Source organism: Chanos chanos, chromosome 9 (genome assembly GCF_902362185.1).
Source record: "Chanos chanos chromosome 9, fChaCha1.1, whole genome shotgun sequence".
NCBI classification, from domain to species: Eukaryota; Metazoa; Chordata; class Actinopteri; order Gonorynchiformes; family Chanidae; genus Chanos; species Chanos chanos.
In genome coordinates this window covers 43301395-43314636 of record NC_044503.1, presented here as the reverse complement: position 1 = coordinate 43314636, position 13242 = coordinate 43301395, and the positions used below count along the sequence as shown (strand labels likewise).

The following is a 13242-nucleotide window of genomic DNA, read 5'->3' as shown; positions in this document are numbered from 1 at the left end:
CATCTCACTCTGTCTACACCGTTTATTCTCTCACTGCATCTCACTCTGTCTACACCATTTATTCTCTCTCATTGCATCTCACTGTGTCTACACCGTTTATTCTCTCACTGCATCTCACTGTGTCTACACCATTTATTCACTCACTGCATCTCACTCTGTCTACACCGTTTATTCTCTCACTGCATCTCACTGTGTCTACACCGTTTATTCTCTCACTGCATCTCACTGTGTCTACACCGTTTATTCTCTCACTGCATCTCACTGTGTCTACACCGTTTATTCTCTCACTGCATCTCACTCTGTCTACACCATTTATTCTCTCACTGCATCTCACTGTGTCTACACCGTTTATTCTCTCACTGCATCTCACTGTGTCTACACCATTTATTCTCTCTCATTGCATCTCACTGTGTCTACACCGTTTATTCTCTCACTGCATCTCACTGTGTCTACACCGTTTATTCTCTCACTGCATCTCACTGTGTCTACACCGTTTATTCTCTCACTGCATCTCACTCTGTCTACACCGTTTATTCTCTCACTGCATCTCACTCTGTCTACACCATTTATTCTCTCTCATTGCATCTCACTGTGTCTACACCGTTTATTCTCTCACTGCATCTCACTGTGTCTACACCATTTATTCACTCACTGCATCTCACTCTGTCTACACCGTTTATTCTCTCACTGCATCTCACTGTGTCTACACCATTTATTCTCTCACTGCATCTCACTGTGTCTACACCGTTTATTCTCTCACTGCATCTCACTGTGTCTACACCGTTTATTCTCTCACTGCATCTCACTCTGTCTACACCATTTATTCTCTCACTGCATCTCACTGTGTCTACACCGTTTATTCTCTCACTGCATCTACGGACAATAATCAACTTACAATGGATGTTTTTAACTCTGTGTCTGTTCAGACTCTGTGTGTGTGTTCAGACTGTGTGAGTGTGTGTCTGTCTGTCTATTGATGTTGATGTTGTATGTGTATTTATTTCGTGTGTGTGTGTGTGCGCGCGCTCTTACTTTAATGATCTCGACCAGTTGATCCACTCCGCTGTCTCCAGGGTTAGGGTTAGGGTTAATTGATGTTGTATGTGTGTGTGTGTGTGTGTGTGTGTGTGTGTATGTGTGTGCTCTTACTTTAATGATCTCGACCAGTTGATCCACTCCGCTGTCTCCAGGGAAGATGGGCTGACCCAGGAGCAGTTCGGCCAGCACACACCCTGCCGACCAGATATCGATGTTGGACGTGTAATCAGTGGCTCCGAATATGAGCTCTGGCGCGCGGTAATACCGCGAACAGATATACGACACGTTCGGCTCCCCGCGCACCAACTGTTTAGCGCTGCGTAGAGAGAGAGAGAGAGAGAGAGAGAGGGCATCGTATATATCCTTTAAACAGCACTCTGCCCTCTACCCAACCCAAACACGGCCCAACAGCTGAAGTCAAACCAGCACAGATTTGTGCCCAGGATTCCTTCTTTAAACTGGTTTTACACACACACACACACTTGTGCAGCCACAGACACACACACATGGACGCACGCGCACATGCACTGACCTGCCCGAAACACCGCCCTTGTGTCGGGGTTGACTAACACACACACACAAACCGAAACTCAGACACACACACACACCCACACACACACACACACACCAAAACTCACACACACACACACACACACCCACACACACAGAGAAACCCACACACATGCACATTCACCTGCCGAAGTCACAGAGTTTGAGGATGGCCGTGTCGGGGTCGACCAGGAGGTTCTGAGGTTTAATGTCTCTGTGACAGACGCCCTGGGAATGAATATACGCCAAACTCCGGAACAACTGATACATGTACACCTGAGAGAGAGAGAGAGAGAGAGATGATTAACCCCAACACATACCTTAACCCTATCACATAACCTTAACCCACAATCCTTAACAACAGAAAATTATATACCCTTAACAATATAACAATACAACCTGTAATGCAGGTAGATGATGGTGTGTGTGTGTGTGTGTGTGTGTGTGTGTGTGTGTGTGTGTGTGTGTGTGTGTGCGCGCCTTACTTTGACGTAGATGATGGGAATGGTGTGTGTGTGTGTGTGTGTCTTACTTTGACGTAGATGATGGGGATGGTGTGTGTGTGTGTGTGCGTGTGCGCGCCTTACTTTGACGTAGATGATGGGGATGGTGTGCGTGTGTGTGTGTGTGTCTTACTTTGACGTAGATGATGGTGTGTGTGTGCGTGTGTGTGTTTGTGTGTGTCTTACTTTGACGTAGATGATGGTGTGTGTGTGTGTGTGTGCGCCTTACTTTGACGTAGATGATGGTGTGTGTGTGTGTGTGTGTGTGTGTGCCTTACTTTGACGTAGATGATGGGGATGGTGTGTGTGTGTGTGTGTGCGCGCGCCTTACTTTGACGTAGATGATGGGGATGGTGGTTTTGGCCTTGTTGAAGTGGCGTGCCACTCTATACACTGTCTCAGGAACAAAGTCTAGAACCAGGTTTAGATACACCTCATCCTTCTGATAGAGAGAGACAGACAAACACACACAGGCAGACAGACAGAGAGAGACAGACAGATTTACGTAACATGTGTTAAACAACACCAAGTCCTGCACTCCAACATTATCTGAAGCTTTAAGAAAACGATGTCCATGGAGAACCCATGAGAAAACGAAAGCATATCAGCATGTCCTGAGGCCCGTGTGTGTGTGTGAATTCTTAAGAGTTTCTCAGGTACAAAGATGTCTCTGAGATACTGACATGGTAATTGATCCGTGTCCAATAACATTAAATGTGCTAACCAGAACCAAGACTGATAACTGATCCAACAGATATAACTGATTACTAATAACACAATAGATTACAGTATTATTATATTATAGTATTATAATATTTAAATAATAACACAATAGATTACAGTATTATTATATTATAGTATTATAATATTTAAATAATAACACAATAGATTACAGTATTATTATATTATAGTATTTAAATAACACCACAATAGATTACAGTATTATTATATTATAGTGTCATAGTATTTATATAAATAATTACACCTGATGATGGGATAATGGTGATATAATAGATCACTGATGGGATAATGGTGATATAATATATTATTGATGGGGTAATAGTGATATAATGGATGACTGATGGGATAATGGTGATATAATATATTATTGATGGGGTAATAGTGATATAATGGATGACTGATGGGATAATGGTGATATTATAGATTAATATAATATATTATTGATGGGGTAATAGTGATATAATGGATTACTGACGGGATAATGGTGATATATTATTGATGGGGTAATAGTGATATAATATATTATTGATGGGATAATGGTGATATATTACTGATGGGGTAATAGTGATATAATGGATGACTGATGGGATAATGGTGATATAATATATTATTGATGGGGTAATAGTGATATAATGGATTACTGATGGGATAATGGTGATATAATATATTATTGATGGGGTAATAGTGATATAATGGATTACTGATGGGATAATGGTGATATAATACATTATTGATGGGGTAATAGTGATATAATGGATTACTGATGGGATAATGGTGATATTATAGATTAATATGATATATTATTGATGAGGTAATAGTGATATAATTGATGACTGATGGGATAATGCTGATATAATATATTATTTATGGGGTAATAGTGATATAATGGATTACTGATGGGATAATGGTGATATAATATATTATTGATGAGGTAATAGTGATATAATGGATGACTGATGGGATAATGGTGATATTATAGATTAATATAATATATTATTGATGGGGTAATAGTGATATAATGGATTACTGATGGGATAATGGTGATATATTATTGATGGGGTAATAGTGATATAATATATTATTGATGGGATAATGGTGATATATTACTGATGGGGTAATAGTGATATAATGGATTACTGATGGGATAATGGTGATATATTACTGATGGGGTAATAGTGATATAATGGAGTACTGATGGGATAATGGTGATATATTATTGATGGGGTAATAGTGATATAATGGATGACTGATGGGATAATGGTGATATATTATTGATGGGGGTAATAGTGATATAATGGAGTACTGGCGGGGTAAAGGCATTTGTGCAGTATTATGGGATATCAATGTACAAACTCCAATTACGATGTTAGAACATGAAGCCATCACAGCAAGTACTGTTTACATGCTCTGACTGTAGCATGTGTGTGTGTGTAGTGTGTGTGTGTGTGTGTGTGCGTGCATGTGTAGTGTGTGCGTAGTGTGTGTGTGTGTGTGGTGTGTGTGCATGCATGCATGCGTGCGCGTGCGTACCTTTTCTCCACTGGAGTAGAAGAAGTAACGCAGCCTGACGATGTTACAGTGATCCAACTTCCTCATGATCTGTAACTCACGGTTCTACAAGAGGGAGGGAGACACAGAAGAGGGATGAGTGTGTGTGTGTGTGTGTGTGTGTGTGAATGCGTGTTTGTAGTGTGTATGTACTGTGTGTGTGTGTGAATGCGTGTTTGTAGTGTGTATGTACTGTGTGTGTGTGTGAATGCATGTTTGTAGTGTGTATGTACTGTGTGTGTGTGTGAATGCGTGTTTGTAGTGTGTATGTACTGTGTGAGTGTGTGAATGCGTGTTTGTAGTGTGTATGTACTGTGTGAGTGTGTGAATGCGTGTTTGTAGTGTGTATGTACTGTGAGTGTGTGAATGCGTGTTTGTAGTGTGTATGTACTGTGAGTGTGTGAACGCGTGTTTGTAGTGTGTATGTACTGTGAGTGTGTGAACGCGTGTTTGTAGTGTGTATGTACTGTGTGTGTGTGTGAATGCTTGTTTGTAGTGTGTATGTACTGTGTGTGTGTTTGTGCGTGTAGTGTACTTGTATGTGTGTGGAGTATGTAGCGGATATGTAGTGTGCATGTAGTGTGTGTGTGTGTGTGTGTGTGTGTGGTGTATGTGTAGTGTGTGTATGTAGTGTTCAGTGTGTGTATTTGTGGTATGTAGTGTGTAGTGTGTGTTTATGTAGTGTGTATGTGGTGTGTGTGTGTAGTTGATTTGGATGAAACCATCTGTTAATTGAATAAATGTGATATAATGTGATGTAGTGTGATGTAATGTGATGTAGTGTGATGTAGTGTGATTTAATGTGATGTAGTGTGATGTAGTGTGATGTAGTGTGATATAATGTGATGTAGTGTGATGTAATGTGACGTAGTGTGATGTAGTGTGATGTAATGTGATGTAGTGTGATGAAATGCGATGTACTGTGATGTAGTGTGATGTACTGTGATGTAGTGTGATGTAATGTGATGTAATGTGATGTAGTGTGATTTAATGTGATGTAGTGTGATATAATGTGATGTAGTGTGATGTAGTGTGATTTAATGTGATGTAGTGTGATGTAGTGTGATGTAATGCGATGTAGTGTGATGTAATACGATGCAATGTGATGTAGTGTGATGTGGTGTGATGTAATGTAGTGTGATGTAATGTGATGCAGTGTGATGTAGTGTGATGTAATGTGATGTAGTGTGATGTAGTGTGATGTAATGTGATGTAATGTGATGTAGTGTGATGTAGTGTGATGTAATGCGATGTAGTGTGATGTAATGCGATGTAGTGTGATGTAATGCGATGTAGTGTGATGTAATGCGATGTAGTGTGATGTAATGTCATGTAATGTGATGTAATGTGATGTAGTGTGATGTAATGTGATGTAGTGTGATGTAATGCGATGTAGTGTGATGTAATGTGATGTAGTGTGATGTAATGTGATTTAATGTGCTGTAGTGTGATGTAGTGTGATATAATGTGATGTAGTGTGATGCAATGTGATGTAGTGTGATGTAGTGTGATGTAATGTGATGTAGTGTGATGAAATGCGATGTAATGTGATGTAGTGTGATGAAATGCGATGTACTGTGATGTAGTGTGATGTAATGCGATGTAGTGTGATGTAATGTGATGTAGTGTGATGTAATGTGATGTAGTGTGATGTAATGTGATGTAGTGTGATGTAGTGTGATCTAATGTGATGTAGTGTGATGTAGTGTGATGTAATGTGATGTAATGTGATGTAGTGTGATGTAATGCGATGTAGTGTGATGTAATGCGATGTAGTGTGATGTAATACGATGCAATGTAATGTAGTGTGATGTAATGTGATGCAGTGTGATGTAGTGTGATGTAATGTGATGCAGTGTGATGTACTGTGATGTAGTGTGATGTAATGCGATGTAGTGTGATGTAATGCGATGTAGTGTGATGTAGTGTGATTTAATGTGATGTAGTGTGATATAGTGTGATGTAATGCGATGTAGTGTGATGTAATACGATGCAATGTGATGTGGTGTGATGTAATGTGATGCAGTGTGATGTAGTGCGATGTAGTGTGATGTAATGCGATGTAGTGTGATGTAGTGCGATGTAGTGTGATGTAATGCGATGTAGTGTGATGTAATGCGATGTAGTGTGATGTAATGCGATGTAGTGTGATGTAGTGTGATTTAATGTGATGTAGTGTGATATAGTGTGATGTAATGCGATGTAGTGTGATGTAATACGATGCAATGTGATGTGGTGTGATGTAATGTGATGTAGTGTGATGTAGTGCGATGTAGTGTGATGTAATGCGATGTAGTGTGATGTAATGTGATGTAATGTGATGTAATGCGATGTAGTGTGATGTAATGTGATGTAGTGTGATGTAATGTGATTTAATGTGATGTAGTGTGATGTAGTGTGATATAATGTGATGTAGTGTGATGCAATGTGATGTAGTGTGATATAGTGTGATGTAATGCGATGTAGTGTGATGTAATACGATGCAATGTGATGTGGTGTGATGTAATGTGATGTAGTGTGATGTAGTGCGATGTAGTGTGATGTAATGCGATGTAGTGTGATGTAATGTGATGTAGTGTGATGTAATGCGATGTAGTGTGATGTAATGTGATGTAGTGTGATGTAATGTGATTTAATGTGATGTAGTGTGATGTAGTGTGATATAATGTGATGTAGTGTGATGCAATGTGATGTAGTGTGATGCAATGTGATGTAGTGTGATGTAATGTGATGTAGTGTGATGAAATGCGATGTAATGTGATGTAGTGTGATGAAATGCGATGTACTGTGATGTAGTGTGATGTAATGCGATGTAGTGTGATGTAATGTGATGTAGTGTGATGTAATGTGATGTAGTGTGATGTAGTGTGATGTAGTGTGATGTAGTGTGATGTAGTGTGATATAATGTGATGTAATGTGATGTAGTGTGATGTAATGCGATGTAGTGTGATGTAGTGTGATATAGTGTGATGTAATGTCATGTAATGTGATGTAGTGTAATGTAGTGTGATGTAATGTGATGTAGTGTGATGTAATGCGATGTAGTGTGATGTAATGTGATGTGATGCGATGTAGTGTGATGTGATGCGATGTAGTGTGATGTAATGTGATGTAGTGTGATGTGATGTAATGTGATGTAATGTGATGTAGTGTGATGCGATGTAGTGTGATGTGATGTAGTGTGATGTAGTGTGATGTAATGCGATGTAGTGTGATGTAGTGTGATGTAGTGTGATGTGATGCGATATAGTGTGATGTAATGCGATGTAGTGTGATGTGGTGTGGTGTGATGTGGTGTGATGTGATGTGATGTGATGTAGTGTGACGTAGTGTATTGTGATGTAGTGTGATGTAGTGTGATGTGATGTAGTGTGATGTAGTGTGATGTAATGTGATGAAGTGAGGCGTACACTCTCTCTCTCTCTCTCTCTCTCTCTGTGTCTCACCTTAAACCTCTTGTCCTGCAGTACTTTTTTGATGGCGACCATCTCATGTGTATGTGTGAGTGTGGCCTGGTAGACCACACCAAAGGAACCGTTCCCAATAACTTTAATGTCCGTGTAAGAGACCTCCTGTGGACGGTCCGGCCCCTGTCCGGGCGTGGCCACCACTGTCGTCACCTTGCCGCTGTCCCCTAAACACACACACACAGGTCAGAAAGGCATCGCAAACTAGCACACATGTAGATGACGGAGTGCGCGCGGGCACACACACACACACACACACACACACACACACACACATACACATACACACATACACACACACACACACTCTCACACACACACACACACACACACACACTCACACACACACACTCACACACACGCACACACACGCACACACACACACACACACACACTCACGCACACACACACACACACACAAACACACACACTCACACACTCACGCACACACACACACACACGCACACACACACACTCACGCACACACACGCACACACACACACACACACAGTGTTTCAAACATTCAAGCACACACACACACACACACACACACACAGTGTTTCAAACTTTCAAGCGCACACACACACACACAGTGTTTCAAACTCTCAAACACACACACACAGTGTTTCAAACACTCAGTTCACAGCGTCTGTGGGTGCTTCCTTTGTTCGGTTCTCTCTCTGGTGTGTGTAAATGTAAATCTGGGTTGTCTGTCTGTCTGCCTGTCTGTGTGTGTGTGTGTGTGTGTGTGTGTGTGTGTGTGTGTGTGTGTGTGTGTTAGAGCGTCTCAGCTCTGCCCTCTCTCTGATGCAAGTTTTTCAGCTCTGTCTTCTCCCTCATGTAAGAGTGTTTGTGAGTGTGTGTGTGTGTGTGTGTTTGTCTGGTCTGTGTGTGTTAGAGAAAGTGTTTCTGTTGTTTTGTCTCTTGAGTGTGTGTGTGTGTGTGTTTGTGTGTGTGTGTGTCTTAGCACCCTAACTTGACCAAACTGGGTTAAGCAGCATCTGCTAATCCACACAGATGAGACCAACTGACAGTATCCATGTGTATGGAGAAGGGTTCAGTTTCTGACAGTACACATCTATGGAGAAAACCCTGTCCCTGTGGATGTGTCATTCATACACACATCCAGAAAATAACTCATCACTTATTCATTCATTCATACACACATCCACAAAATAACTAATCACTCATTCATTCATACACACATCCACAAAATAACTCATCACTCATTCATTCATACACACATCCACAAAATAACTCATCACTCATTCATTCATACACACATCCACTAAATAACTCATCACTCATTCATTCAGTCATACACACATCCGCTAAATAACTCATCACTCATTCATTCATACACACATCCACAAAATAACTCATCACTCATTCATTCATACACACATCCACTAAATAACTCATCACTCATTCATTCAGTCATACACACATCTACTAAATAACTCATCATTCATTCAGTCATACACACATCTACTAAATAACTCATCACTCATTCAGTCATTCACACATCTACTAAATAACTCATCACTCATTCATTCATAGACACATCCATGAATGAGTGATGAGTTATTTAGTAGATGTGAGTGAGATCTCTCCTCCATTATTCGTTCATTCATTCAGAGCGCCTCCATTGCCTCTAACAGACTGTTGAGACTGTGAGAAACACAGATGTGCTGTACACACACTGGTCCTCTTCATCAAGAAAAGATAACCCAACACACTGCTCCTCCCCATTAAGGAAACACAATCCAACACACTGCACCTCCCCATTAAGAATAGAAACTCCAACACATTGCACCTCCTCATTAAGGAAACAGAACCCAACACACTGCACCTCCTCATTAAGACAATCCAACACATTGCACCTACTCATTAAGGAAACACAACCCAATACACTGCACCTCCTCATTAAGACAATCCAACACACTGCACCTCCTCATTAAGGAAACACAACCCAATACACTGCACCTCCTCACTAAGACAATCCAACACATTGCAGCTACTCATTAAGGAAACACAATCCAACACACTGCACCTCCCCACTAAGGAAACACAATCCAACACACTGCACCTCCTCATTCTGAATAGAAACTCCAACGCATTGCACCTCCTCATTAAGGAAACAGAACCCAACACACTGCACCTCCTCATTAAGACAATCCAACACATTGCACCTACTCATTAAGGAAACACAATCCAACACATTGCACCTCCCCACTAAGGAAACGCAACCCAATACACTGCACCTCCTCATTAAGACAATCCAACACATTGCACCTCCTCATTAAAGAACGGGACCCAACACACTACACCTCCACGTTAAGACAATCCAATACACTGCACCTCCCCATTAAGGAAACTGAGAATCCAACTAATTGCAACTCCTCACTCAGGAAACTGAATCCAACACATTGCACCTCCCCATTAAGGAAACTGAGAATCTGACACACCGCACCTCCTCACTAAAGAAACAGAGAAGCTGACACACTGCTCCCCTTTAACATACAAACACAGAGGTTTCAAGACTGTAACGCCTCATCGTCTGTCCCTCTAAGATCCAGACAAAATATATGCACTGGTCTTCTAAGTCTGAGTGATTACGATGGCTAAACCGCTGTCTGTCGCTCTAATGTTTTCATTTGACCTGTCGTCACAGACACTGCACGGTGGAAGCGGAGGGCCAGATCTTAACTGAAATAACTGCATTTGACCTCACCGTGTCAGTCACACCTTCATAAGAAACCATCTTACTGCTCAAGGAACCGAGTCCACATCTGAGATAACAGTGGCTATGGCTACTACCGCCATTAAACAAACAAATACATACATCTATACTCTCAATGAACGTGAAGACGATCGGACTGTATACGTATTAGTTTTTACAAAGTGTACTCTCGGGTTTATGGTAATATCCTGAATCTAACCTATTCACTTAGCTGGCTAACTAGCTTTTGTTAGCTAACCAGGAGGCTTCCAAGACAACGTACATTGTCGACTGATTCACGCAAACACAGACTGAAATATTGACGTTTGGGACGATGTATGTTCTCTTCACTATAGCACGCGGTTTCACACACAGGTCTGTCACCGTTTTCTTTTTTTAAGTTTTCGCCCCCAAGACGGAGCGTCCCTGAGCTGGGCTGCTATAGCATATAGACACGGTCCCTGGTTGCACAGTCCTATTTACGAAAACAAAGCTAATGTGGTTAGCAACTTCGCTAACGCAACAATTTAGGTCAAAGCTCAGACGCTAAAAAATCAATCCCACGTCTTCTTCGTCTCTTTAAATCAACTACTTTTTATGATCTGTCTTTACTGTAATTACTATAATACTCACTGCCGAGCTTTACATTTCCAAAGCCAGATGAACTGCCCCCAGAGGCCTGGCCCGCTCCGGATTTTCCTGAAGTGCTTCCACCAGCAACGCCCAATCCGGCGGCGGCTGCAGCGGCTCCTGGAGCCCCCGAAGGCTCGGCAAAGGAGCTAGTCCTGGGCCGCCCGCTGCCGCTCATATCTGTGTGAGTGTGCCGGAGCAGGGGGAAAGGGTGCCGTTTGACTGGGCCAGGCGGGTACCGTATATATCTGATCAAAGTTCAGCAATCGTTGAAAAAGTGCCTGCTAAAGTGGAGTATCGTTGCACATAAACGGCTCCTCTTTCTTCTCCTCTCTGGCTGAGCAGCTGGACTTGACGCACAACGAGTCGCTGCCCGGCAGCATTGCCTCCTGGGTAATGGAGTTTGGAGTAGTTTTGACCCATACACATTTCTTACGCTGATTTGGGATTTTTTTGGGTAATGTGTTTGATGCCGTGGGACAAATTCCATATATGAAAAGGAAGACCTCAGCCCGAAATTCATTATTTTAAAAAATAATTTCACTTTTTATGTTCATTTTCATCATTTATGAAGCTTGTGATTTTGGAGAAAAGGCTATGGGTGGAATACCTCTATAATGACCTGGATATGTGACCATAATTGTCACGGTAGACAGACACAGGTTAAAAATGCAGCGCACAGAGATTCTCAGGTGTGCAGCATAAATGCAGTTTAAACGTTCTGAATGGACCATGCTGCTGCTTTAAAGAGTGTAATAACCTGGTAAAATGTTTATGCAAACAAAATATGTATTGTATATACACACACACACACACACACACACACACACATATATATATATATATATATATATATATATATATATATATATATATATATATACACACACACACACACACACACATATATATATATACCGAGAGAGAGAGCGCGCACATGTAGATACCGCTTTTTGAGGACCCAAAAAAGATCTTTGGATTACTCACTAGTCCTTAATGTTTTTACAACATGTTTCCACTGATCATGCGTAACTGTTCTTACGAGTGGTCAAATAACAACACCGTGCACTAATTTGTGGAGCACGGACAATTGGACGGAACTGGTGGTTATATTTCGTGCGAAATTCATTCATTCATTCATTCACAACGCAGTTCCAAGCACTTGACAAGAGACCAGAGTAACCAGCACGGGGCATCTGAATAATGACAGGGAGCCATTCTTTCTTAAATGACGATGAAATCAGTTACGATACGTGTATACGTTCAGCGACACCAGCTCAGCCCAAAACATGTTTCATACACCAGTTTATCCGCCACATAAAGTACACTAATGACTGACAGATGACTCGTCCAGTCACAGCCTTCTACACACCATACGAACAGGGCGTGGGGCGGGACTAGTGTGCATAGTGCGAGGACGCAGGCAACCAGACAAACGGTGCATTTCATTTCATCGCGCGGATTGTACGTCCGTTTGTTTTAAAATTGCGCCGAAGACGCCAGAACTTAACGGCTGGTTTTATATTGAAAAGCGCACTAAAACTGCTGCGCATGTCGCCGTTAAAGCGCCGTGACAGCCGGATTGTCCACCGACAGTAGACGAGAGGTAAGATTTCGGAAACGGGGAGGGAAAGGAAGGCCTCACCGTTCCCCTGTAGACCTGCGGGGAAAAGTGAAGAGCGCCGCCTGACGACCGCCGCTGTCCGGGGCGGCGGAGACTGAGTATCGGCGGTGCGTTCCGTAAACTTACTGTAAATTCGGAGAGCGCCACCAAACGCCCGCCACGAGACAGACACTCTTAAACAAAAATATGAAATTCGTTGAGTCGGCGGGACGTTAATAAATGCTCGGTTTTATGCTCGTGTGATATCTGAGTGTGTTGTACAGCACGTGTTTACATTAGCTCATGAGGCTAACATTGTGCGTGTTGCCAGACGCTGTAAAGGCTCTCTGTAACTCCACTCTATATTAAACACTGTTTTACTTATTGCCGCACATCTGTGGGTCTTGTCAGTGATGCGACTGTCTAAATTCAGGTTGTGG

The 13242-nt window shown here is 41.8% G+C and overlaps 1 protein-coding gene across 1 annotated transcript in view; it reads right to left on the bottom strand.

Moving 5' to 3' along the window:
* Positions 1 to 11517, bottom strand: part of gsk3ab (glycogen synthase kinase 3 alpha b) — a 15422-nt gene extending 3905 nt beyond the window's left edge. The window contains exons 1-6 of the mRNA XM_030785081.1: positions 11203 to 11517; positions 7827 to 8014; positions 4362 to 4445; positions 2422 to 2532; positions 1733 to 1863; positions 1150 to 1354 (exon numbers count right to left, since the gene is read on the bottom strand). Coding sequence (XP_030640941.1) covers positions 1150 to 1354; positions 1733 to 1863; positions 2422 to 2532; positions 4362 to 4445; positions 7827 to 8014; positions 11203 to 11377 — 894 coding nt within the window. The 5' untranslated portion in view covers positions 11378 to 11517. The remainder of the gene's footprint in view (positions 1 to 1149; positions 1355 to 1732; positions 1864 to 2421; positions 2533 to 4361; positions 4446 to 7826; positions 8015 to 11202) is intronic.
* Positions 11518 to 13242: the final 1725 nt, after the last annotated feature.